This window comes from Camelus dromedarius, chromosome 3 (assembly GCF_036321535.1).
Source record: "Camelus dromedarius isolate mCamDro1 chromosome 3, mCamDro1.pat, whole genome shotgun sequence".
NCBI classification, from domain to species: domain Eukaryota; kingdom Metazoa; phylum Chordata; class Mammalia; order Artiodactyla; family Camelidae; genus Camelus; species Camelus dromedarius.
The window spans coordinates 21,935,369-21,959,711 of NC_087438.1; the positions used below are offsets into that span (position 1 = coordinate 21,935,369).

The 24,343-nt window shown below is 39.4% G+C and overlaps 1 protein-coding gene across 6 annotated transcripts in view; it reads right to left on the bottom strand.

Annotated features, from left to right (window-relative positions):
- Positions 1-24,343, bottom strand: part of DROSHA (drosha ribonuclease III) — a 104,018-nt gene that overhangs the window by 12,853 nt on the left and 66,822 nt on the right. For all 6 annotated transcript variants that reach the window (XM_064479775.1, XM_064479770.1, XM_064479773.1 and 3 more), the window contains 7 exons: positions 19,178-19,237; positions 17,812-17,911; positions 14,543-14,645; positions 12,523-12,593; positions 7,056-7,100; positions 5,396-5,553; positions 3,999-4,104 (listed from right to left, as the gene is read on the bottom strand). In XM_064479775.1, the coding sequence (XP_064335845.1) occupies positions 3,999-4,104; positions 5,396-5,553; positions 7,056-7,100; positions 12,523-12,593; positions 14,543-14,645; positions 17,812-17,911; positions 19,178-19,237 (643 nt within the window). The remainder of the gene's footprint in view (positions 1-3,998; positions 4,105-5,395; positions 5,554-7,055; positions 7,101-12,522; positions 12,594-14,542; positions 14,646-17,811; positions 17,912-19,177; positions 19,238-24,343) is intronic.

The window sequence follows — 24,343 nt, forward strand, 5'->3', positions numbered from 1 at the left end:
TAAAATAAGCAAAGAAACATATTAACTCACTTCCTTCAACTTCTATTCATTCTTTGAGTCTAAAGAGAGAACCAGAGCTGTGGGTATGAGCTACCGAAGAGGGCCACCTAGTGTAAAATGAGTAGACTTGATTTATTACTTTGAGGGCTGTAATGTAAGAGCACGAGGTAAAAGCAGGACATATTAAAAATGACAGTGATGTGCCACACAAGTCTATCATACCAAGAAGGGTAGCCAGATTGTCTCCACTTCCAGTGATAACTAGAGAAAAGGTAGGCAAATGCTGGCAGCTGGAATGCAGGTCAAATACAAAGAGCCAAATTACGTTGGTGACGGAGGAATTCTCAAACACAAGGCTGTGGAATCTGTTCTTTCTAAGAGATCTTTTAGATAAGATACCTGTTTGAATGATTTATGCTTAGTGCTGTTTGGAGGCATCAGGGAAGGGTTAGATCACTGGCTCTCAAACTTTCTGTTTATAATCCTCGCTTTCTCATTATCCCAAATCATTCCTCCAAAAACAAAAATTTCTGCAAGTTCGTCTTGCTGGTGGACTCCACCAGTGGGCACAGTGCCTTGTACATTGTAGGCATGAGACTGACTTTTGATTTTTAGCTCAGTAGGTTGTAGTAAAGGCTAAGAAAAAATAATAAAATAGAGGTGGAAGCTCATGCAAATGTTAAAACTGGAAAGCGTGACAAGACAGGCACTCTAGTCTGAGTAACTGCTCTTTGAGACCCTCTCACTATACACCCTGACTCTAAGTAGGTCCTATCCTCAAATACCAAACCTTCAGTCTATGAAACAGAACCTTTTCCCTCTATGTCCCAATTCAAACTTCACCATCCTACAACAATTATTTAACCTGACATTCCTTCCCAAATAGGCCTTTTTGAATACACAATTTATAGAACACTAGGTTCCCCCCATCAGTATTCAAAACTGAAAACTACGATTTCATTTGCTCAGTTGTCCTTATTCTCTGCAAAATCAGTGGGCAAGGGAACGGCTCCAAGCCAACAACCGTCTCTTGTGTGAATTACTGGAATTGTGTGTCCTCTAATCACAGTAATGAATAATTTGCAATCCTCCACCCCCACTCTATCCCCTTTCTGCCAAAAGCAACTGCAACAAGTAATCCTCCATAAATCTTAAATTACTTCTAATCTTTAGACATTCATAAGTAAGTTTTTAGCTTCTCGCCTTAGGCATAAAACAACATGCTGCTTCCTCCAGTGCTGCTCCTGCTCCCCCAACCCCAGACTTAGCTGCCCACAGAACTCTCATTCTTCTACTTATTCATCAAATATGTACTGAAAGCCTACGTATACCAGGCACTGCTGGGCAGGCAGTGATAAATAAAAACATGCTCTCGCAGAACTTCCAGGGTAGTGAGACAGGCAAACTCAAGTAAGCACCAGGAAGGAAAAGAACATGGAAATGTGACTGGAAAGTTTCCCCTGCAGGCAGAAGTCACACTGGAACTGACATCTGAGGGCAGAGTAGGAGATGCCAGGTGGACCAGAGTAAGGGCAGGAAGCAAAAAGCCCTCCAAGTAGAACACCACATACAAAGCCCGACGCAGGAGGGGGCCTGGAGGAACACAGAGCAGCCAGAGGGGAGGGCAGGGGGAAAAGAAGCACATGGGACGTGAGGCCAGGCAGGGGGCAGGCTCATTCTTAAGTCGCTATTCACAGAATAAGCCGAGAGCGTTAGACTGGAACATGATCATTCATGGATCATTCATTCAGCTCATGTACTGAGCGCTGACATGCCGGGAACTGTCCAAGGGCCTAGGGAATCAGGAATGAAGAGAAAAGACGAAACCCCTGTCCTCATGAAGTGTACACTCCAACGAGACGAGACAGACAGTAAACGAGGAAAATACATTGTATGTATTTAACTGTATTTAACTGATGACAGGTCATCTTTGTTTTGCCAAAAGATCTGCTGGTCCAACTGATTTCTACCAAAGCTTTCTGTGAATATAGTTAATAAAACCATCATATCAGAGTTTTGTCATCTGTTAACATCTTTCTAATAAGCTAGTCAAAAATTCTCTAATTTTAAGACATTAAGCTAATAAGCACTTTTTGGATAAAACTACAAATTATTGCACTGAAGTCATTCTGGAAAAAACACAAAACTGGAATCTCTAGCATATTCCTGCTTTTACCTTTATCCAGACCTTGGGTAGGATTCATGCCTTTCTGAGTTTTGGTTTCATTGTCTGTTCAATGTTGGAGGCCAAGAGGGCACATATGCAGTGACTAAGAAGGATTGCAGTAAATTTGTTGATCTGTACATCCCATCTTTACAAAATCCTAGACTTTACAACTAATTTTGTGGGAAAACAGGGGTAAATGTGTGTATTTAAGTCACAATTTTCAACTGTGGCCTCTATGTGGCCATGAAGTGAATTATTACTTCAAGCCATTTGGTTCGGTTTGGCCATTTCTCAGACCAACCTGATACCCTGACAGCTATAAAGTCTACTCTCTGATGGAAGAGACTGAACAAGCATTTACTGATCCCCGAATGCAGCTCAGGATACCAGAGACTGGTTTATTTCTGGTACATGCTCATATGTTCTTAAGAATTTAGTATCAATTCAAGGGGGAAACACTTCTTGTCCACCCAAAGCAGTTAACTTTGAATGGTAATCAAACTGTTAATTTTAAATTACATTTAAAGTAAGGGTACTGCTTTCTCATATAATGGGACATGAGGCAGGGTAGGAGCACAATAAATATTCACTGAGTAAATGAATGAAAGAACCATATTCTGTTGGGCTTAGAAATTTCACTGAAAAGTTATAGCCAATTCATATACTCCTTAACTCTAGTATTTGTGTCTCATATAAACTATTTCCAGGATTCACAGTTGCACAGATAAGATCCAACTCTATTCAAAGCCAAACATGCATAAAAACTGTATAGATGCAAAGTATGAAAGACTTATTATTTGCTTCCAGCGTAATTAAGAGCATCTGCACTCACAAAATGTCTTAGTGTGGATTATTTTTCTCTGCCCAATAAAGTATTTGCTTTCTCAACGCCCAATGCTACAGGGACTTCTCAAAGGTTATTTCTTGTGCCGTGAGCGCTCATCATGACCGGCTTCCAGAGGATGTTTTGTTCTCCATTCCAGTTATACTATCGATTGGTTTCATGGAGTAAAAATAGTACACAGCAAATAAAAAAGCTCAATAAAGTTTTATAAAATGAAACAAAAGTAAGAGGAATGGGGGCCATTTCACTGTGTTCATAAATCAAACCCTGTCTCTATAAGCCTCATTCAACTCCACCACGGTTGAGCCAAACTGAGGCTTCTGATTTTCCACGCTGAGCCTTGTTTCTCAGCAGTCCCAGTGTGCGGATTGTCTTTGCATAGAAATTTCTTCCCACTAACTCCCTATGGCCAAATCCTACCCAGCCTTAAAGACTCAAACATCATCATATCCAAGCAGCCTTCTAGGAACTCCACAGCTAAAAGAAAACTTACTTTTCCTAAACAGCATAATTTCAACAGTTTTCCTATGTCTCTTCATAATATTTGACATGGTACTCGCTTGTACTTAGTTACAATTACTTACCCATACTTTTTATAGTGTACCTGTATATGTAGACATACACACACACACACACAAGTTGTAGTTATTTACTTACATTTTTAATTACTTGCAACAGTTCTTATGGATAGACTAGGTGTCAGTTAATAAATGTTTGCTCCCCTCATGAAGCCTAACTCAGTGTCTTGCACTGAGTAGGCAATCATTTTATGCTCCTACTCAGTTGAATCACTGAGTAGGAGCATAAAATGGGTTCTTACCATATGTTGCTTTGTACAAAATTCACATAATAAAACAAAACCATGTGACATGCTAAAGTCACCAAGATCTAAGTCACCCATTACATAAAAATATATTTAGTTCTTCTAATTTCGCTCTTTATTATACAGCAATCTTATTGAAGGAAAATGATTTAACACAAACTCACTGTTAGGTGTCCTTCATGATGATCTGGGAAATGAATGAATAAGTATTCTGTGGCTACCAGCTGCATTATGGAGTCACCTAGGAATTCCATCCTCTGATTGTGGCCTCTAAGGGGAAAAAAAAGTTCAATGTAATTCAGTGTAAAGAGATCAGTGAGTATTTGTGGATTAAAAAAGAAAACCCAGAATTTTTTTTAAAAAGGCATGATTTAAAAAGGCAACGTTTTCATCTTGCTTAAAGCACAAAACTAAATACAATTCCCTAAGGCCCCTCAATTGAAAAGAGATCTGAGTCAATGCAGGCTCATTTTCAAAGGAGAGAGAAGTAAGAACTAAGGATTAAACAACAGCTGAAATGAAGACTGGTAAACAGTGCCTAGTTGAAGCTGAGGAGTATCAATTGAAAAATAAACTGCAGTTGAATCCTTGAACAATGTCGGGGGTTAGGGGCAGCGACCCCCCATGCAGTCGAAAATCCAGTTTAACTTTACAGTCAGCCCTTTGTACCCACATTTCCGCATCTGCGGATTCAACCAACCGACATGATCGTGTAGCACTGTAGCACGTATTTACTGAAAAAAATCCACACATAAGTGGATTCATGCAGTTCAAACCCACGTAATTCAAGGGCCAACCATACATACAGTACAGACGACAATCTGGCACAGACACTCTCTATAGAGACAAAACAAAGCAAAACATCCAAGAATTTTCCTTGCTAAGTCTTCACCTCTTTATTGAAAAATATACTCCATTATTCAAATCGGGACTCTAGTTTAAGGACTAAAAAGTCTATGACAAGCATGTTTAATCTTTATGGTTTAAAGAGACCTCTGAATATTTGATTAGGGGGAAGGGATCCAAAAATTGAATAAAAAACGGATGCAAAGAAATAACATTTTGGTTATTTTCTTAATTATTTCATTAGCTCATGTTCAAACCACTCATCTAGAGCAGGAACTGGAGAGCCAAATTCAGCCCGTGGCCTGTTTTAGTAAATAAAGTTTAACTGGGACACAGCCATGTTCATTCATTTACATTTCTTCTGTGACTGCTTTTAGTTTACTATGGCAGAGTCAGATTGTTGTGACCAGGGACCACAAGGCCTATAAAGCCTAGAATATTTAATATTTGTCTCTTCACAGAAAAAAAAGTTTTCACCTCCTTCACACTTCTCTTATACTTTACAAAGAAATAAGATGCATGACAGTGAGACCAAAAATACTGGATCAGAGCCTGTCCCCTGGTCCACACCAGTGTCTGGCTGCTCACCTATCTAATGATGTGATTTTTTCTGGCAATGTTTGAAACCCCAATTCCTTTGAAGGGCATGCAGCGAAGGTTTGGGGCTGCCTGTCTAAATAGTCACGTTAGAACTACCTGAGTATTTCTAACTCACAGGGTCAGATGGTTAAATCCCACCGTTCTCAACGTGAATGCTCTTGCCAAAAGTCGAACATGGGTAAAAATTACTCCAATTGCGTCTTCAAATTCAGTAAGTTTCTGTAGAACTGGAGAAGTCTCAATAAGTTGTCGATCAGTATTTGGCTCTTGTAGCTACAAGAAGAGAGAAATAAATAAAAAATCATGTGCAGTTTTTGGTTACAAAAGTAATTATCATTTCTAGGACAGCGTTTTGTAAAATTCCTTCTCCCATGAGTGGAAATTTCTGAAATGCCAATAAAACACTAAAGCGTCTTTCTCATCCCTTAGACTGGCAAACAAATCTAGTATTTAAAGAAGGCTCAAATAATATTTTCCAATCTTCTATCAGATTTCAAGGCCAAATACTGTACACAGACAGTTCAAAATCCCAAGTATTATACTAACTCTCCAAGGAAGAGGCAAGCTCAAGAACTGCTGGTAGAAAATATGTATATATACACATATACACACACCTAGTAACTGAGTGATTCTCAAACTTTAGCATTCATCAAGTTCTTGCAGGGCTCGTTAAATGCAGATGTCCAGGCCCTGCCCCCAGAGCTTCTGATTCAGTACCCTGAGGGAGGGACTGAGAATTTGCCTTTCTGATAAGTTCACAGGTAGCACACATGCTGCTAGTCTGAGGACCACCTTTTGAGAACCACTTCACTGAGTAACTTGACTGCTGTGTGTTTTCTAGGGACCAACCTATTTTGGCAAATGAACATCATTAAAACTGGATACAGCTTACATTGGAGATTATTATACCACTAGGCAGGTGTCCCACATAACAATGAGCCTTTAACCATGGTCAGAAAGCAAACATGAAAAGTATAATTAAAATGAACATTTTCAGGAACTTTGGGCAAGTTCTTATCAATAAAATATTTTTAAAGTACTTTGAATTAGTGTCACTAATTACTGTAAAGACATTAACGAGAATTGAGCAATTATTATTATATATAATCTACATATACACTATGATTATTATTATATATAATCTACATATACAAAAATATGTATATATAAGTATACACATACATGTATATATATGTATATCTCCAAAAAAGGGAAATAAAAGCAAAGAATGGTAAGAATTTTAAACCAACTGGGGGAAAGAGCTTCACCACTTGTAGCTCTTTTAAATTCCAAAATCTTGAATAAAAAGTCATTATACTATACTAAAATTTTAATCTACAATGTTTTATGCAATCAGAGTCAAAGCCTTCAATTTCTAAGATCCAAATTAGGTTACAATTTAGCAATGTTAATTTAGTATCTGACTTGCCTCCATATTATTACCCCTATAATAGCAGGCATGTAGATATACTGGAGTCACCATATTGTGCTTTGGGGGAGAGAGGGGACCAAACCATAGCCACACAAGTGGTTCTACCTGCCTTGGGAGGCAAGGCGACTCCCAGTGCTTCCCCTGCTGCACCCCAGACCACAAAAATGCAATGCACAGGTTCCTTTACCATTTGTTCCAAAATTTTCCAATCCTGACACCCCAGCTTAAAGTCAAAATGCCTCTAAAGGGAATCAAAGGATAAAAGCAGGAGGGGACAAAAGGCAAACTGAAGCATCACCCCCAGAGTTATAAAGCTCACTGAAGACAGGAAGGTCACACTTACCTGGAGTGGGTGGAGAGGATAATTAAGCCAGACTTCACGTAGGTCCTGGAAGATGGAGTGATGCCTTTAATGCCGGAGGGAGTCATTTAACACACTCTAGAGTACTAAATATAATGCCATTATGTGAAATACTGAACTATTTCAGATGCTGACTCCACTTATTGCAAATTCAATAGTGATGGCAAACTAATTTTTTTAAAGTGTATTCACCACCTAAACTGCCTGAAGTGACTCCAATTAGCCTATTAAGCTGGGGGGGAAGAGAGCCACCCCCACCCCCAGGAGTCAAAGACACCTTTTAAAACTAAGTTACACATTTGCTTAACCTAATACACTGGATTAAGCTGTTGTTTTAATTATATTTTTTAGTTTACCATTTCCCAGAAATGTGCATCAGCTGTGCCTTTTGTAATTAAAATGCATCTCAAATAGTTTTTTATTTTAGGCACTAATTCATTATCATAGAGTAGTTTCAAAATGGTGTAGAAAACATCCCATATAGTGCATGCTAAACTCTTAGATTTGTGAGATCACCCTTTTACTGTGGGTCATTACAAATGTTTACTTGAAATAAGGGAAAGAATAAATTTTGTGGAAAATCTTAATACGTTATTTTATTCATTGAGTTAAATCTGGAGGCAGTTATAATTAGACCTTCCTCAGGATTAAAGTGCTTCCTTCAGTTTTAGCCTCTAGGGAGCCTCTGGCTGAATCTGCTTTCTGGCCTCAATAATAGGTTTTTGAGATAAATAACAAAATTTTTAAAAGAGGGAAAAATAATTTTTTTAATTTTTGAAGGGGAGAAGTATGGGAAAGTTTATCACACTTGTGGCACAGATGATGACAAAGTGAGATAAAATACCTGATAATTTGGTACAACCTGCAGCTTAATAAAATACACTTAGGTTTCTTTCTTTTTTTCCCAGTATGTTAAAAAAAAAGCTTAAGTATCAAACTGTTCTTTTAAGGCATTTTAATGGACTTCTCTTCACCAATTCAATAACCTTTCCCTTGAATTCTCTGTAGCTGAATAACACCGAATGTCATGCCCTTCCTGCAACTTTCTCTTGCTCTCCCAATGCTTTTTTTCTTCCTGCTACATCTGCAATGGACATTTACCAAACTTCAGCCCCCTGCCTGACCTATGTATTATCTGCTCCTCCAGAGAGCCCCACTACTCCCATTGCTTTAACTGCCCCCTCGGTTTAAATTACTCGTTCTCTGCTGCAGTCTGACCTCTCATCCAAGCTACAAGTCCATAACTCTAAGTGCCTTAATGGGCATCTTTACCTCATACCTAAATGACCAAATAATAACTTCTCACTTTTCACCTTACACTAGGGAGTATGGTGTTAGGAAAGGCTGCACGCTGCCTGCGTTCGATCCCGATTCCATGTTGGGAAGTTACTTAACCTCACTGAGCATAGCTTTCTCAAGCGTAAGACAAAGATATTTACAGTACCTACTTCAACAAAGTGTTTTCTGATGCCTCAATGAGCAATGCACTCAGAGCATTAAACCCAATGCTGGTACACAGAATACGCCACTATTAATAATGGTGACAGCAACAATAACAATAAATAATGATCTCTTCTGACCAACTCTAACCTCCAAAGCTCAGAATTCTCAGGGACTTCTTGATCTGTCTTTCTCCTTCCTCCTATGTGTTTTTCACTCAAAAACATTGATTTCTCCTATGATGTCTACTGCCAACCATCTTGGTGTGACAGCTTAAAACCTCACAACTAGCCTACTTCAATGGCATCTACTGCCTTTGATCTACCTACACCGTGAGATAAGGGTCTGCTGCATCTGGTGTCAGAGAAAATAACCTGCTAAAGATCTTGATTGGAATCTCAGCTGTATGAGTCCAAGGATCTTAGGTAAAGCTTCTACCTTCAGTTTGCTCTTCTGGAAAATGTTCACTGACTGTTGGGACATTTGTTCATGCAGCATATTTTTATTGAATACCTGTTATGTATTAGCTTACTAAGATGAATAAGACACTACCCCTGTCCTCAAAGGAGCCTAGAGAGGAGAAATGAAGGTAAATAAGTACAATTTCATAAAATATGCTAAGTTCTATAATAGTAACATATATATACCAAGTGCTAGAAAACTGCTTGGGTGTCAGATCAAGCTTCAGTGAGGAGGTGACCCTTCAGCTGTATACTGAAGAACAGGAGGGATTCAGTAAATCAGCAGAGGGAGGGAATCAAAAGCAGGGCACCGTAAGTACACAAGTAATAGGTCTCAAAGCACACACAAAAGGATAACTCCTAATGGGCAGCGCACAGAGGATTTTAGGGCAGTGAAAATGGATGGTACTCTAATGGTGGATGGATGTCATTACATGCTTGTCGGAATTCATGGAATGCATAACACTGAGAGTGAGCCCCCCTGTAAACTACAAACTTTGGGTGATTATGATATGTCAGCACAGATTCATTGACTGTACCAAACGTGCCGCTCTGCTAGGGGATGTTAGAAAGGAAGACGGTTGTGCACAGGAGGGGGCAAGGGGTACAGAGGAAATGTCAGTACATTCCTCTCCATTCTGCTGTGAATCTAAAAAACATTTTTTTAACTTAAAAATTTTAAAAAGGTAATTCCTAGAATGGCACAAAGAGGAAGTGAAAAGAAGATGGAAAAAATAGGTGGGAGTCAGATTATAAGAACTACTAAATGCTATGTTGTATAATACAGAGTTTGGCAAGAAGAAGAGAAACCAAAGATTTTAAGCCAGAAAGACCATCATCAAATATGTGCATAAAAAGAAGACAGCACTAAACATGAATGATGGACGAGAGCAGCGGGTTAATTATTCCAGGTGAGAGCCGAGGTCAAACATGAAAACAGTAGGATGGTCAAGAGAAAGCCAACTCAGGAGACACGAGGGACCTGCCTGATAGAAGCTGACAACTGCATGGAGATGGGGAGAAAGGAGCTCAGGGACAAAACAAGAGCCTCAGGTTTCTGGTTTACATCATGAAAATGGAGGAGGAGGAATATTTAAATACTAAACCTGCTGAAGTTAGGTGTCTGTGGAACACCCCTGTGAAGCTGCCCAGAGGCAACTTGAAACCCCTTTTTCAATTTTTGGAGCTCCAGAAAAAAGTCTGGGTCAGAGAAACTGGGACAGATGTGTGAAGACAAAAAGGGGTCGGGGTTGGGGACCAGGAGGGATTACACAGTAATCCTCCTTATCTTCCTAAGAAGGTCACTGGATGGTCAAATGGAAACAATGGCTCCGAACGTACTGGGTAAGCCTCAAAGGGTCACGTAACCCAAAAACACAGAACCACAGAACTGGCAAAATCTGCCTGCTGCTGAAAGAGTAAAAAGCAGTTCAGGCTAAGAAAGAAAAACAGCCCTGCTGTTAACAGGGCTGAGAGATCGACACAGATAAAGCCTGCAGAGCTAACAGGAAACAGCGTTTTCCTCAAGGTCTTACAGCAGCTGTAAAATCCGGTACGACCCTCTCTTTGAGGGACAATTGCTTTCCTGCCAGTGTTGCCCTCTGACCTGCTATGCTATGTCTTACCCCTGAACAAAGATTATCAGGGACACTCAATTGCTAAATTGCCTCTCGGCTCCTGATAGCACCCCAATCCCAAATTAATCCCTTGCTTCTTTTTAATCTTGCCTCAGACAACGTAACCCACCAAGAACCGGTCAGCACAGCCCAGGCCTGAGAAAGGAGTCCCTCTCCCTGTTGTGAACTCCCCTGACCCCCACCCCAGCTCCACGCATGGCGCCAATAAATCTGACCACGTGGGCCTACAACCTGTCTCCGGCTGTCTTTGGCCAGCGGGACTTTTACAGTACCATCACTCAAGAAAAAGCACAATGGCTGGTCAACACTCTCACATGCTACTGCTAAGAGATGTAAACCAATCTGGAGATGTCAGATGACTTAGAATGTCCGAAAACGCTTAAGTGGAAAGACCATATATTACTAAGCCCTGTACAGTTTCACAAACGACACGCTAAACAAATTCTGAACCTCAGGCATCCTGTTGGTAAGACGATGTTCAGATTCTGCTTTTTCATTTAGTCATTTATTCATTTCATTCCTTTAGCAAACATTTGTTAAGCACTGCACATGCCAGTATTGTGGGAATATAAGCTAAGCCTGCTAAGTAGACAGGTGAGAGAGAAGCAGTTTAAAGAGAATACAGAATCTAAACAAAACTGATGCAATTCAGAACACCGGGCGCAGTGCCATATATAATCCAGGAAAATAGGAACACGGAAGCAATGGGGACGCAGGTAAGATGGGAGAAAGGAACAGGAGGAGCTGGAGGTGGGGGACGAGTTAAGGGGCGAGGGGGCACACCAAGGCAAGGCTGGAAGGAGAAAACAAAGTAAAGAGGTTGTTGAAATTGCCAAAAGGCCAGAACAAAGATATTTTAAGATTTGAGAATGAGACTTAAAACGCATCTGCTCCACATATAAATCAAGATGCAAACTTGTTTATAGGTGTAGGACAAAATGGGGGACACAGAACATCTGTAGATAATGTTCCCATCAGAAGGAAATTCACACATATAAAATCATCACCTATCTCTATAAAAAAGGGTAAAAGAAAATCAAATCTTCACATATGAACATTGTCTAGGTCCCATTTTTCAAAACTATTGATTCTTTTTTTTAAACTATCCTAAAGAATACAGTAATAACATCTGACAGCCACTTAAGCTGAAGGTTTCACAAAGGCTTAAACACCGGCTTCCTGTGTTCTTTATTGCTCCACAAGGGCTATTTCATTCAATTATAATGACATTTCAATTTGGGATACAGAGTTGCCTCTCCCTTTAAATGTTAAATTGACTTGTTTTGGTACAAAAAAGAATCCAGTATACTCTATTACACACAGGACTAAAAAGGTAGCTCTGGCAATATTAATAGCTTAAGACTTTAGTAACAACAGAAACTATTTTAGAATTTATCATTTTTTCTTAAACAATAATTTGCTTAAAAAAAAAGTACTTCCACACTCTTTACTCATAGCTCTATCAGAAACTCCCTATGAACTGACTTTCTAAAATAAACACACGTTTATCTAGTCTACATAATTTACATAAAAACAAATCATAAACAGAAAAGCCAAAAGGCTGTAGCTTCAACTAATCCTGCATGGGGTAGGGATCCAATGATTATAAAATATAAAATCATAATTAATTTCAAGGTCCTTCAAAATAAAGCAAAGTCCCACCATATTTGCATTCATATGTAATTTACAAGTGACCATGAGGAAAAGACAGGGCTTCAGGTAGAAGATAAACTCCTAGCGTAAATGTCCACAGAACTTCCCCATCTGTGACAGAGCTTGAAATCTATCATCTATGGTAGATTTGGGGGTTTTGTGTCTTTTACATGCTATTTAAGATACAAAGACTAATTGATACAAGATCTTCTGGAATCATATGCAACTGAGAAAAATCAAATGAGTCAAGATCAGTACCGGATCATTAAAGAGCAAGCGTCCAAATAACTGTTTGGCTTCCTCCAGGCTTCCCTCCAAGTAGACAGCTCCTGGAAAAAAGGGAATGCCAAAAGGAAGCCTGCATCAATATTCAGAGAAAACTACATATCTCTGCAAAAAGCAAAAAGGCAAGCCAAAACCCACTCATGGGAAAAATCGACCCGATCAGAAGCAATTGTTTTAATGGCAGCATCTGCTGTCTTTTAGCTACGCTTTGTATTGTAAGTTACACTGAAATACAAAATTCAATTTACTAAAATATAAGTCTAATATGGTAAGAAAAAGAGGCCAAGTATGAACTACCATGAAAGATGTGGGTATGAACTGTTACCAAGGGAATTACTATGCACAAATGCTTGATGAAAATGTTATATTTTATTTTCTATATTCATAGTTTATATTTCAGACTATAGATAAAATCTGAGTTCAGATCAATGAAGGTTTCTGTAATTAAAAATCAGGACAAATGTTATCCTTAATTTGAAAAAATTATTTAAAAATTTTGAAATAATGAAGCACTGTACACACATTTACCATTAATCATAACCAGTAAATACTACAGTAACATTTTAACTGGGTATCAAACAACCCTGGAGTAGGGGAATTCTTGAAATCATATTTTAACATCTGTCTTCAGAAAGGCTATTTTGCATGTAAAATTTTAAGACACTTAGTCACCAGGGCTGTTGATGGCTAAAGACATTCATTATTCATCAATAGCTATAGTAATAATAGTAACAATAATGGTGATGAAAGTAATACTAGTAGGGACTTGGGGGTCACTCACGCCCCAGGCCCCGTGCAAAGCATTTTCACATTCTTATCTTCACCTTCCAGGGCACCTCAGTAAGAGGGTGTCAGGAAAAATTTATAGGACTGGGGCCCAGAATGGGTGATTGGGGGGAGGCTGAAAGGTAATGGAACTTTGCTCTGGCTTTGTTGAGGCCAGGATCAGCTATAAAGATCTTTCCAACAACTCTGTGAGGTAACTGACACCATCTCTATGTCACAGATGGGGAAACTGAGGCACAAAGAGATTCAACAACTTGGCAAAGACACAGGGCCAGTCAACGATGCGAGAGGAAACCGGATCATGTCTGCCTGGCTGTGGAGCCAACTGTAACACTGTCAGAAATATTACGTGTACAGAGCACAGTAATTTCATGTGACAAACCCTCTGAAAATAGACATATTTGTGCAAAACAGACATAGCTGTGAAAAGACTGGATAATTATTAAACTTTCTCTTGCTACCATCATCAGCACAAAACTATAATGGGAAGCTTTTATATTCATTTCCAAAGGAAGTGGGTAAAATTGATAAGGAAGAACAAAAGGCCTTTGAAAAATAAAATGTACTCAATCACTTACCTAAAAAAATCAAGGAATTGTCAATCTACTGTAACAGTTCTTTACAATGCAATCACCAGTTAATTAACTCTGCCTAACTTTCCCGTACAAACAGGTAGTTATATTCAAGTTACAGTAAAAAAGAAACCGGAGAAGTAAAGTATCTGAGCGAGGAAGTAAAGAGTCTGCACCAGTCCTGTTTCAAGTGAGTAAATGCTGGCTATACAGGCCCAGGCCCTGGGATCTTCAGTGTGCAGTGTCTTTAAGACGTTTCAGTCAGAAAGTCTTGTGAACAGTTTAAAACGTGATCAAAAACAGTACTAGGGCCTCTCGAGCAACGTAGTTACTGTTTATGTATGTATGCGATCCTGAATCAAATCTGGCAAGTACTCCATCTCCACTCCGTATTAACTCACTTCAATTCAGTTCAGCATGTACTACATATGTGTGTGACATGAGACTCCATTTCCGCCCAGCACAAGGAATGCAAGAGAGGAAAGTATGGCCACTGCTCTGGGGGAACAACAGCCACTGTACGAGGAGGTGGCTGTTACACTGGGGACTTCATTATGTCCCAAGTCGCCACATTGAATTTTATGCACTCTCCACTTTAGACATACAAAGAACTAGATTATAAAAAGAGAAATTACCTATTAATGCTTCAAAACAATTAGCCATTGCATGTCGAAGGTCTGATTCTCTGCAAAGGTCGGGTCCATGAGCATAAAGCATAAATCGATCCAGTTCAAGTTTCTACAAAATTCAAAACGACAAAAAGAAAAAAATTGGTAAAATCATAACTGTAATAAGAGCATCTCCTAGGGGTTATGGTTACAAATTAAAGGGCCTTATGTCAGTATATTAAGAAGTTTAGTCTACCATTCACTACGAATCCTCACATATGGTTCAGCTCGGACAAACTTCAACTTTTCCCCAAGCAAGCTTCTATGAACTCTGATGGTTCACGTGGGTTCAGAACTGATCAGATCTGAGTTGTCCAGTTGCAAGTTCAGAACAGACATTAGCCTAAGCTGGACCAAGACTCTGCTATAAGACCATGCCCTTGGGTTCACCCAGTATGTCTAGGGAGATACAAACTCAACCCAAAGTTAACCTCTTTGACACCAGTTATGTGGTACTGATGGTGTTTGTACCATATGTAATAGATTTTTATGTAGTAGAGTAAATGAGGAACCCTCAGAAGACTTAAAAATGTCTTATATCTCTAGATAAATCTTTTTTTTGTTTAATAAGGATTTGGGGGGCCCTATATCTTTGTATTTATCTCCCCTTTATGAGGTTTCCATACTCATCTTTCTGAGGCTCAGTGAGATCTTCTGAGCCTCAGTGAGATCTTCTGAGCAATAGGTTGGAATTATCTTAAGAGCTCTGGGAATATTGTTTGTAATGAATTATGTTTTATTTTTTTATTCAGCCTCAGACAAGTTTAGAGAGAAATTTGTGGCCCAGTTCTAGAAATTGTGTAGGACTTAACGAATATTATCTACATATACTAACTTTACCTCTGGCTTCATTTTAATGTCTTATCCATTTTTTCTCTTTATTTTGAGTTCAGTACCTACTTATTTCTTGTCCTATTGTATTATAATATACAAATCAATTCAAGTCCTTTTAGAACTAGATACAGTATGAATGGACATATATGCTATCAGTATTTTGTATTGCTAGGAATTCATGAGTATAAAATAAATGAGAGTTTTGACTACCACAAATACAACAGCAGAAAGTACCTCATTTTAAAAAAAATTGATCCCCAAGCACAAGAGTTTATACTAGAATATGTAAATTTCATTTGTTTCACAACTTCACTGGGAAAATCCAATTGTTTGCTATCTCTGGAGCCCTGCTTGAGAGCAGACTGCAAGCCATATTTTTATATTATAAACAACTATCTGGAATGCTATGAATTGTTTAACTTCTCATATTATTTGTTCATGTAGGCATTAGTGGAACTTTTAAAAAGGAGAGTGCTATTCAACTGTGCATGTATTAAAATGCTCATTTTCTGGAGAGCTGACTTAGATCTTTCATTAGCTTCCCAAAGGAGTCAGTAATCCTCCTCCATCAAGTCCCCTCCTCCCAAATGGTTAAGAACCACTGGTCTAGACAGAAGAAGGGCAAGATCACCACTGCCTTCTGCTGGAACAGATGGGTGTTGAGTACTACGGGAACGTCAGGGTTTGGGGTAGAGGAAGATCACAGAGAAACCCCTGAGGGGAGAAACTGGCTGCCGCCATCATAACTCACAGCTCTGTCCAGCACCCAGTATGTTACGTAACAGCTTCCATTTTCATCCTATGGTAGTTTCCTACATTTTGTAAATATCCTCCCTACAATTGTTTGAAAAATAATCATGCAATTCCATTTTATCTGAAACTGAAAGGAAAACAATGATGGGGGCAAGCTGACAATCTACTCATTAATAATAATCTACTTATTGGATATTTCTATGAACAATCAGGAAGCATCTTGACAATTAAATCAACTAAACATTGAAACAGTTTTATATAAACTTGTGGAATTTCATTCATTGTGAGGCTGCTAAAACCAAGTTAGCACTTCTGTTGCCTATAGTTTTTGCTTCAGGTATCATTATTCATGTTCTCAAAGGTCATCAAAGCTGGGTCAAAACCTACCACTGTAGCTATGACAAAGACATTACATAAAACAGAGCAGTGCAGTTTTGCTAACACAGAAACCCTGGGATAAAATTAACCACATTTTGAATGTAATTAATATCTTGGCAAGTTCAAGTTAAGAAGTTAGTCATAAAACTTCAATGGGTTTTATCTAGTCTTTTCTACCAAATTCCAACATTTATATCAAAATGAAGAAAAAAACAGAAATTAGTTAAAGCAAAAATCACAAAAGCTTTTTTAGTGAATCACTGATGTTTGGGAATTTAACAGCCACAGTTCCCCCTACTACTGAATAAACCCATAGGTCTACAAAATGTAGTGATTTATAAATATAATTTATAAGTGGAAGCAGCAATAAAAACAACAAATTTCTGCTAATTTATTCATATGTTTATGTGATTACTATGAATAGGCATCATGCCACGCACTTTATAAACTGAATCATTAAAACTCAAATGATAATCTCATTTAATTCTCACAACCATCCTGTGTGGCAGGTGCTAACACCATCACCATTTTACAGATGAGAGAGCAGAGGTTTGGCAAAGAGAATAACAGTTAGTCCATGGTCCCCCTGCTGTTAAGAGGACTGGGGTGGACTGGTATCCTGACAGCCGATGCAAGTGCCCATTTCTATCTGCTATGATTTACTATAATGAGACACTGCACAGAGAGAGGAGCAGCAAATGAAGTCATGTGAGTAGCGTACCTACCACAAATCTAAATCCAGAAAAGGTTCTGTTAGTCATCCAGCTAAGTAAGCCTAAATCCTAAATCTTAATTAATAGGATTTGTGATTTGGGGCGATTCTCAAAGATCTGTAAAGCATCCCCTGTGGGTATCAATGGCCTGGAGTATTCTATTCAAAGCTGTAATTTGGCTTGTTAAAGTAAATTAGAAACAATTGTAATACAGACATATTACACAAAGGGAAAATACAAAATATTTCATTTCTTTTGCTCTGTTCCTTTCCCCCAAATGTTCAACTCTGTTCACGTACATCTATCAAATTTTTCCTCTTCTGTTATCAAGTTACCTCGCCATGGAGTTCATTAGATGCCGGTGAAACTCACTAAGGTAACAGAACTAATAAGCCTGAATCCTTAAAACTCAAACAAACAAAAAAAATCCTTCTTCGTCTATAAAATATTAAACCCTTAATACACCCTAAAGAGTTACTAATTCAAATGCAAAATTATGTATGGACTGAAGGAGAGAAAGTCAGACTGCACTACAACTGCTCCAGAGATCTGATATACCTTCGCCAGCATGGCGAGGTGCTGGTTCTGAACGATGGCAGTCCGATAGGTTGCTAGTCCTCCCTCTTCCAGACTGGGAAACAAGTAGTACAAATGGACACTGCAAAAGAAAAAAAAAAAAGGCACATACACAAATACACATCACAGCATTCTGTCGGTGGTTTAGAGTCCCCAGAACAGGCCTGGCACATACTATCTGGGCAACATATACCAGCTGAATTGAACTAAACTGAAGGATTTGATGAAAAGTCTTTGAAAGTGAAATAGTAAGCACAGAAAATCCGAACGTGCTAAAGCCCAAGAAACACCATTTACTCATGTGTGCACATTTGTTTCTGTTAAAAGATTTCTCTGAAATATGATGACAACAAAGACCTGAGCAGTCTGCACACACTGCTGAGGGCAAACCTATCTAACACCTGACAACTGAGCCTGGACACAGAGATCTGCCTGGGGCGGTTACGAGGGCCCCTGAAAAGCAGGGCAGCCGTGGTGGCACAGTCCTCACAAGGACAGACAGAACCAGGGCTGTGCCCTAAGGATAAGCCTAACGGGGCTGATCAGGAAATTATGGGAACTGGGACGAAGGCCAACGGGAAACCAGTTTGGGCCACAACAGTAACTGTGCTCTCCTAACTCTCACACTGGTTTCTAACATCCACTGTTGATCCTATTGTATTAGGTCCTGTTGTGTCCAGTGAGAACAAGCTTAGAATACAGCCCCTTTGCCTTATTATTTCCTTCTTGGGAAAAGAAATGACCTAAAGAGAATAAAAATAGCTCAAGATAGTTTCAAGAGAAACATGTGTTGTCTCCCTTTAAAAGAGAAATTTTGAAACTACTGAAAAAACGAAATGTACTTTCCTCCCCTTACCTCCAAATTAAGGACCCCAAAACACCTCTGGGGAGAAAACATATAAATACACACACACACACCAAAATCTGGTCATTAAAATTCGTGTAAGCTTTACTTCCCTTGAGTTCAAAAAGAGTGAGAAAGGGATCAAAGACAAATCCTAGAAAATGAAATGACATTTTAAAATATCATCCCTTTCTCTACAAATTGAATATAAGCTCTGAAGCATCGAGACCAAGACAAGCTGATCTCTCGTGGCTGTAGCAACTTGAACATAAACTTGACAAGACAGAGACACTAGCCTTTCATCTTGTAATCTTGCTCGTTACAGCATCAGTGAGTGCAAGTTATCAGGGCAAGAGCCACAGACATGTGGCTTTTAAGCTCTACAGATGAGACCAAAAACACGGTGTTTCAAGGCCTTATTTGGCTAATTACAAAGAAGGCAATGTATGAAGTGTGTTAACTATAAAATGCAATTACTGGGGAACAGCAGAAAAGCCGACTTACCTGGTCAGAAATTCAACAACAGCATCACCCAGGAACTCCAACCGCTCATTGTGATTAATCCTACAGGAGAATTAAAAAGATCCCTTAAAATAGCACACATTTACATTCTCTCCCTCTCTTCTCAGAGAAAAGGACACTGAGGGTTAGCTCCTTCAGTAATCAAAACACCCTACCTTACTCCTCATAATCAGCAGCACGAATGGCCTTAGCGGGAGGTACAGGGGTTGCCTGGTGGGAACGGGGCTAGTGGGTAGCATTTCCTCATACTATGGGGTTCAGGCTTTCCACTCTGGGGCTCCATGCCCCGGAGTCAGATTTAAGGCCAGGAGATATCACTCTAACAACTGAATCTTTCCACACTGCTATCAAATGGACGAGAGAAAGGAGAATGCATTCTCAGGGAGAGAACAAGGAAAAATCAGCTTTGGTATGATGTTCTAGCTTCCCATGGTCCACACTCCAAGCTCTAAATGTAACCTCTAGCATCTAAAGCCCTTCAAAATCAGCCCGGCCTACCTCTTCAGTCTCATCATCCTCTCCCACCTATGTGCAGGCTTCTGTTCCAAAACTGCCTGGTCCTCTCTGAGAAGGGCATCCCCTAAAACATCCAGTGCCTCTGCTCAGGCCCAGCTCTCCACCACCCTGGGGGGCCTGCCGCTCTCCTCGGGCACTGAACTACACTGAAAACCTACTCAATCCTCGAGGTCTAGCAAAATGTCAGCTCCCGATGAATCCCCACCTGAGTCCCTCATCAAAATCAACACCTTCCCTCTCAGCGTGGAGATCACATTTTATTTACATCTTCATTATATGATGAATGCACATCTCAAAGGCTGTTTCTCCCATCTGGTGTGCCGTGGTCTCAATGAAACACGAAGGAAGTTTAGGCTGGAGAGGTGATGGTGGAAGAGGGGAGCAGTAGCAGATTCGGGAGACATTTTAAAGATACAGCAGAAAAGAGTTGCTGATAATTGGCACTGGGGAGCTAACTGGAAGAAAAGAATGAAGGCCAAAGTCCAGATTTTAGCTCATACTGCTGAGTGAAAAGTGATGCCAGTTACTGCCAGGGGAAGACCCAGAGTGGAACAGGCGTGGGAAGAAGCAAGAGTTGCATTTTAGACATGTTAACTGTGAAATGTTTATAAAACACCCCAATGGAGAGATCTGGCAAAACACTGGCTATATTAACCTATTCTTCACAGGCAAGGATGACGATGGAAACAAATCTTTAGGAGTGGTCAATATGGAGACAGGATTCCAGGTGCTGAAATTGGATGGCACTACTCAGGGAGAGAATGCAGCTAGAAAAGGGGTCCAGAACTGAGCCCAGGGAAGGGTCATGGTTGAAGTCAAGCAGAAGGGAAGCCTGCAATGGAGAAGGACTGGCCGGGGGTGGGGGGTGGGAGGAAGAGGCAGCCAGCGTTAGCCTCTAGCCAAAGAGAAGAACATGTTTCAATAAAGAAATAGATTCAGCAAGATAAGAAGAGAGCCCTGACATCACGAGGAAATCGCTGAGGCCACGGAAGGGCCAGCTCTGTGAAGTGGAGACAAACCTGACTCTGACATGAGGAGTCTAAAGCCACACAAAAGAAGAGCCTGGGTGCTTGTTGAGTCCTAGCCACAAACACAAAATATGAGGGCCAGGGGATGTGTAATGGGAGGAAGCCAGAAAGGATGGTGACAATGGTAAGGAGGGAAGGAGGGCACTCAAGCCCCTGAGACCTGAGCAAAGAGGTCAAAGGGCAGCCTGGGCCCGAGTAGAGCTCACCTCCCTGACTCCAACTCTCATCTTCTCAAGAAATTCCACAGCTGACCATCAGGTCTAAATCTGTCTGGCTCTGAAGGTCATTCTTTATCTAGTCCCACCGTACCAACCCATTTTATCTCTGTTCAACAGCAATTTAGAGCTCCAAGTGGACCAGCCTCCACACTGACCCAGACGTACGCCATTTCTTCTCCCTCCTGTATTCCCCTCTCAGATCTCTTGTTCTTAAGGTCAGCTGGGAGGCCTGCCCTCACTCCGGGAGCTCTCGGGAATGCTGGCTAAACCCTACCATCCACGTGACTTAAATGTTTATCACTCAGTTTATGAAAAAATTATATACTACCTTCATTGTTCTTTGTTTCATTGTACCAGTACAGTTTCCATATTTAAAGTTTCCCTAAAGTTTCAGTATATGTAGAAAATAGAAAACATTTGCAAATTAAATGACTCAGCTACCAAATCAACTGCTTGGTAATTTGAGTTCATTTTACTTTATTTCACATATTTCACACGTAGGTTTATTCTTCTAGTCTACCATTACTCCATATTTTGGAATTTTAAAAGAAAAATAAATGTAATAGGAGAAAATTGGAAATATCTGAACAATAAATAAAGAAGCGATTCTGAACTCTTAGTTCAATTTATGTGAAAAAGGCATTCTGGCAAGCAGTTAATAACCAATAATGGGAAATGAAAAAAAATAGCAAGAGAAAATAATTTATTGCTATGCCAGTGAATGCACAACCTAATAACAGTTTACGAAGAAGAAGAGGAGGAGGAAGAAGAGGAGGAAGAGGAAGAAGAAGAAGAATAAGAAGAAGGAAGAAAGAAAGAAAATAAGCATTAGGTCGTAAAATGTATTTTTATTATTCTTACCAAATACATACTAGATTTTAGGACATTTTTTGTTGCTGTTGTTAGTCCACTAGCCAAGAGTGACTAAAAAGTTCCATGGTAGAATATAAACTATTACATGTGAAAACAAAAATCTTATAGAAGCTAATCCGTATTGTGATTTTGCTTTCTGTCAGATACAGCAGAACTCCAGAAGCATCTGTCATCTTTCTTGAAGAAAGCACCAAGAAAGAGAGGCACTATTTAATGATGAGATGACGTTAACCTCTAAGCACTCTTGCTAATTTAACTTCATGAAACCTAATAGGCTGTTGTCCTGCAAGATGATAGAAACTACAAAAGAAAGGGGGAGTTTTTAAAATGAAAGAACTTAATATTATCCTATTCTTTCCCACAAGCCAGTAAAATAAAAAAGCATTTTCTGTGGGAAAGACTTTATTTTCTTCCCAATAGCTCAAGGTACTATACAGGAAAATCTACTTAATGTGGAAGGAAAGAAACCCTGGCAGGGGTCTGAGGTAGAGCCAAACCGTATTTGGGCTGTCCAATGCTTAACTGAAGAATAATAAGACAACTAGTCAAAGAATAATAGCTGCTTTGAGTCACATACTATTTTGACTGAAATCATACTGGTATAAATTTCAATTTCTTTTATAAACTTTCAGGGAGACAGGAACTATGTCTAGGATTTTAATAATCACAAAGGTAGACTATTATTCAGTGTGTTAAAATACAAGGTCACAGTTCTAAACAGGTTTATTCAATAGTAAGTCTGTTATCCATTAAATAATTTGCCTCTATCCAGCATATGTTTTTCTGTATCTACATTATGACTAAACTCTGGCAATAAGCCACAAACAAAAATGGGGATTAAATAGCACTTTAGTTTATTATTACACTGGACAATTCCCAACCCAGTGGTTTATCTGGAAAAGTGGACAGAGGGAGGTGCTGGTCCCTGTTGACTGCAGTAGCAAATCTTTTGTTCCTTCTTCTATTGTTTATACATTCTTTAATTACCCCGTTTAAATACTAGCAAGCTCCAAGATGAGATGTTTACTGAGCAGTAAACATTCCATTTGTTTTTAAGAACTGAATCAACAGAGGCACTATGAAATCTAGATTAACTGCAACATTTATACAGCACATTTTGTCTGAGGAATTCAAAGCACTTAATAATACAACAGTCTCCCTGTAACAGTAATTACTGTAAGTTGTCATTTACTCCCTAGAAAACCACCAAGGGATGGGCCAAGTCCAAGGGTAACTGCTAGACTAAAGGGATAGACAACATTTTCTCACTTCTGCATTCATTCCAAGCCTCAAGTGGCAACAGGTGGAGCAGAGCTAGAAGGGCCTTGCAGGCCACTTGAAGCTTCCAACCAACTCAGGAACACTTGGGAGAAGGAGAGCTGCTAGATCTCAGACCCAACTGGACCCATGGATCCCAAGTTAAGTATCTCTAGGATTTAACCTGAAGCATTTAATCAGTGGATTCACTCAGTAGAATTCAGATATATTCAAAGCATGCTGTTATTGTGTTTTAAAGGCAAAATACTTATGTATAACTGATTGAAAATGTACTTTGAACCTACCATCTCCTTAAATAACAGATATTAAGCAGTCCATATGTGTTTCTCTGTTGGTCCAATAGATTCTCACACATTATATCTAGTAATGATTCTACCAATCAAAACAAAACAAAACAAGGCTGCTTGATGCTCTCACATTTACAGTCTCCTGGCCCTCTTTGCCAAAGGTCTTACTGACAATGATAACATGGATTACCTGAATGCCACCAAATGCCTAATCCTTCAGAGATCTTCTCTGTTGGTAACATTTCATTACAATTTTCATGAGTTTAATATAACAATACAACTGAGATTTATGTGCATAAGTGGTGACACTTTTTAAAATTATGGGTGGCATATTCACTTGAAATGATGCCATCAAAAAGTTAATTATTTTGTAGTTTTGATAGGCAGACAGATTCTTATTTTTTATTTTTAAGACTTCATGCCTTTTTGTAAATCCTAGCAGACCCCAAATCAGATTAACACATTGATCACCGCATCACCCAAATCTGGGTGACAGCTGTGTTTCCTCAGGGGCACCACATCCACAGTGGGCGATCAATGTGTTAAAACAGTAACCAGCCATTTAACCCTTTGCTGATGGCTCTGACCATCGCCCTTCCTAATACCCCCATTTCCCTATTTCTAGTCAACAGATAAATAACCTGGAATAAAAGTAATGTCATGAATGACATTCTTTCCTTTAATACTTATTTACAGAGCCTCTGCTTTATGAAAGGCACTAGTTGAAAAAGGAAGAAAAGGGGGGGGGGGATAGGACCAAAGACTTTCAAAATGCTCACAGTAAAAAAGAAAAAAAAAATCAGACTACAACACAATTAAAATGCATGGGAGAAACAGAACATGAACCATAAAACAAATGCCCAGGGAATCTGGGCAGGATGTCACAGGGTTACAGGATATTTCACAGGTATCTGTCCAATGACCGTGGTATTCAGGGAAGGGAGAGGG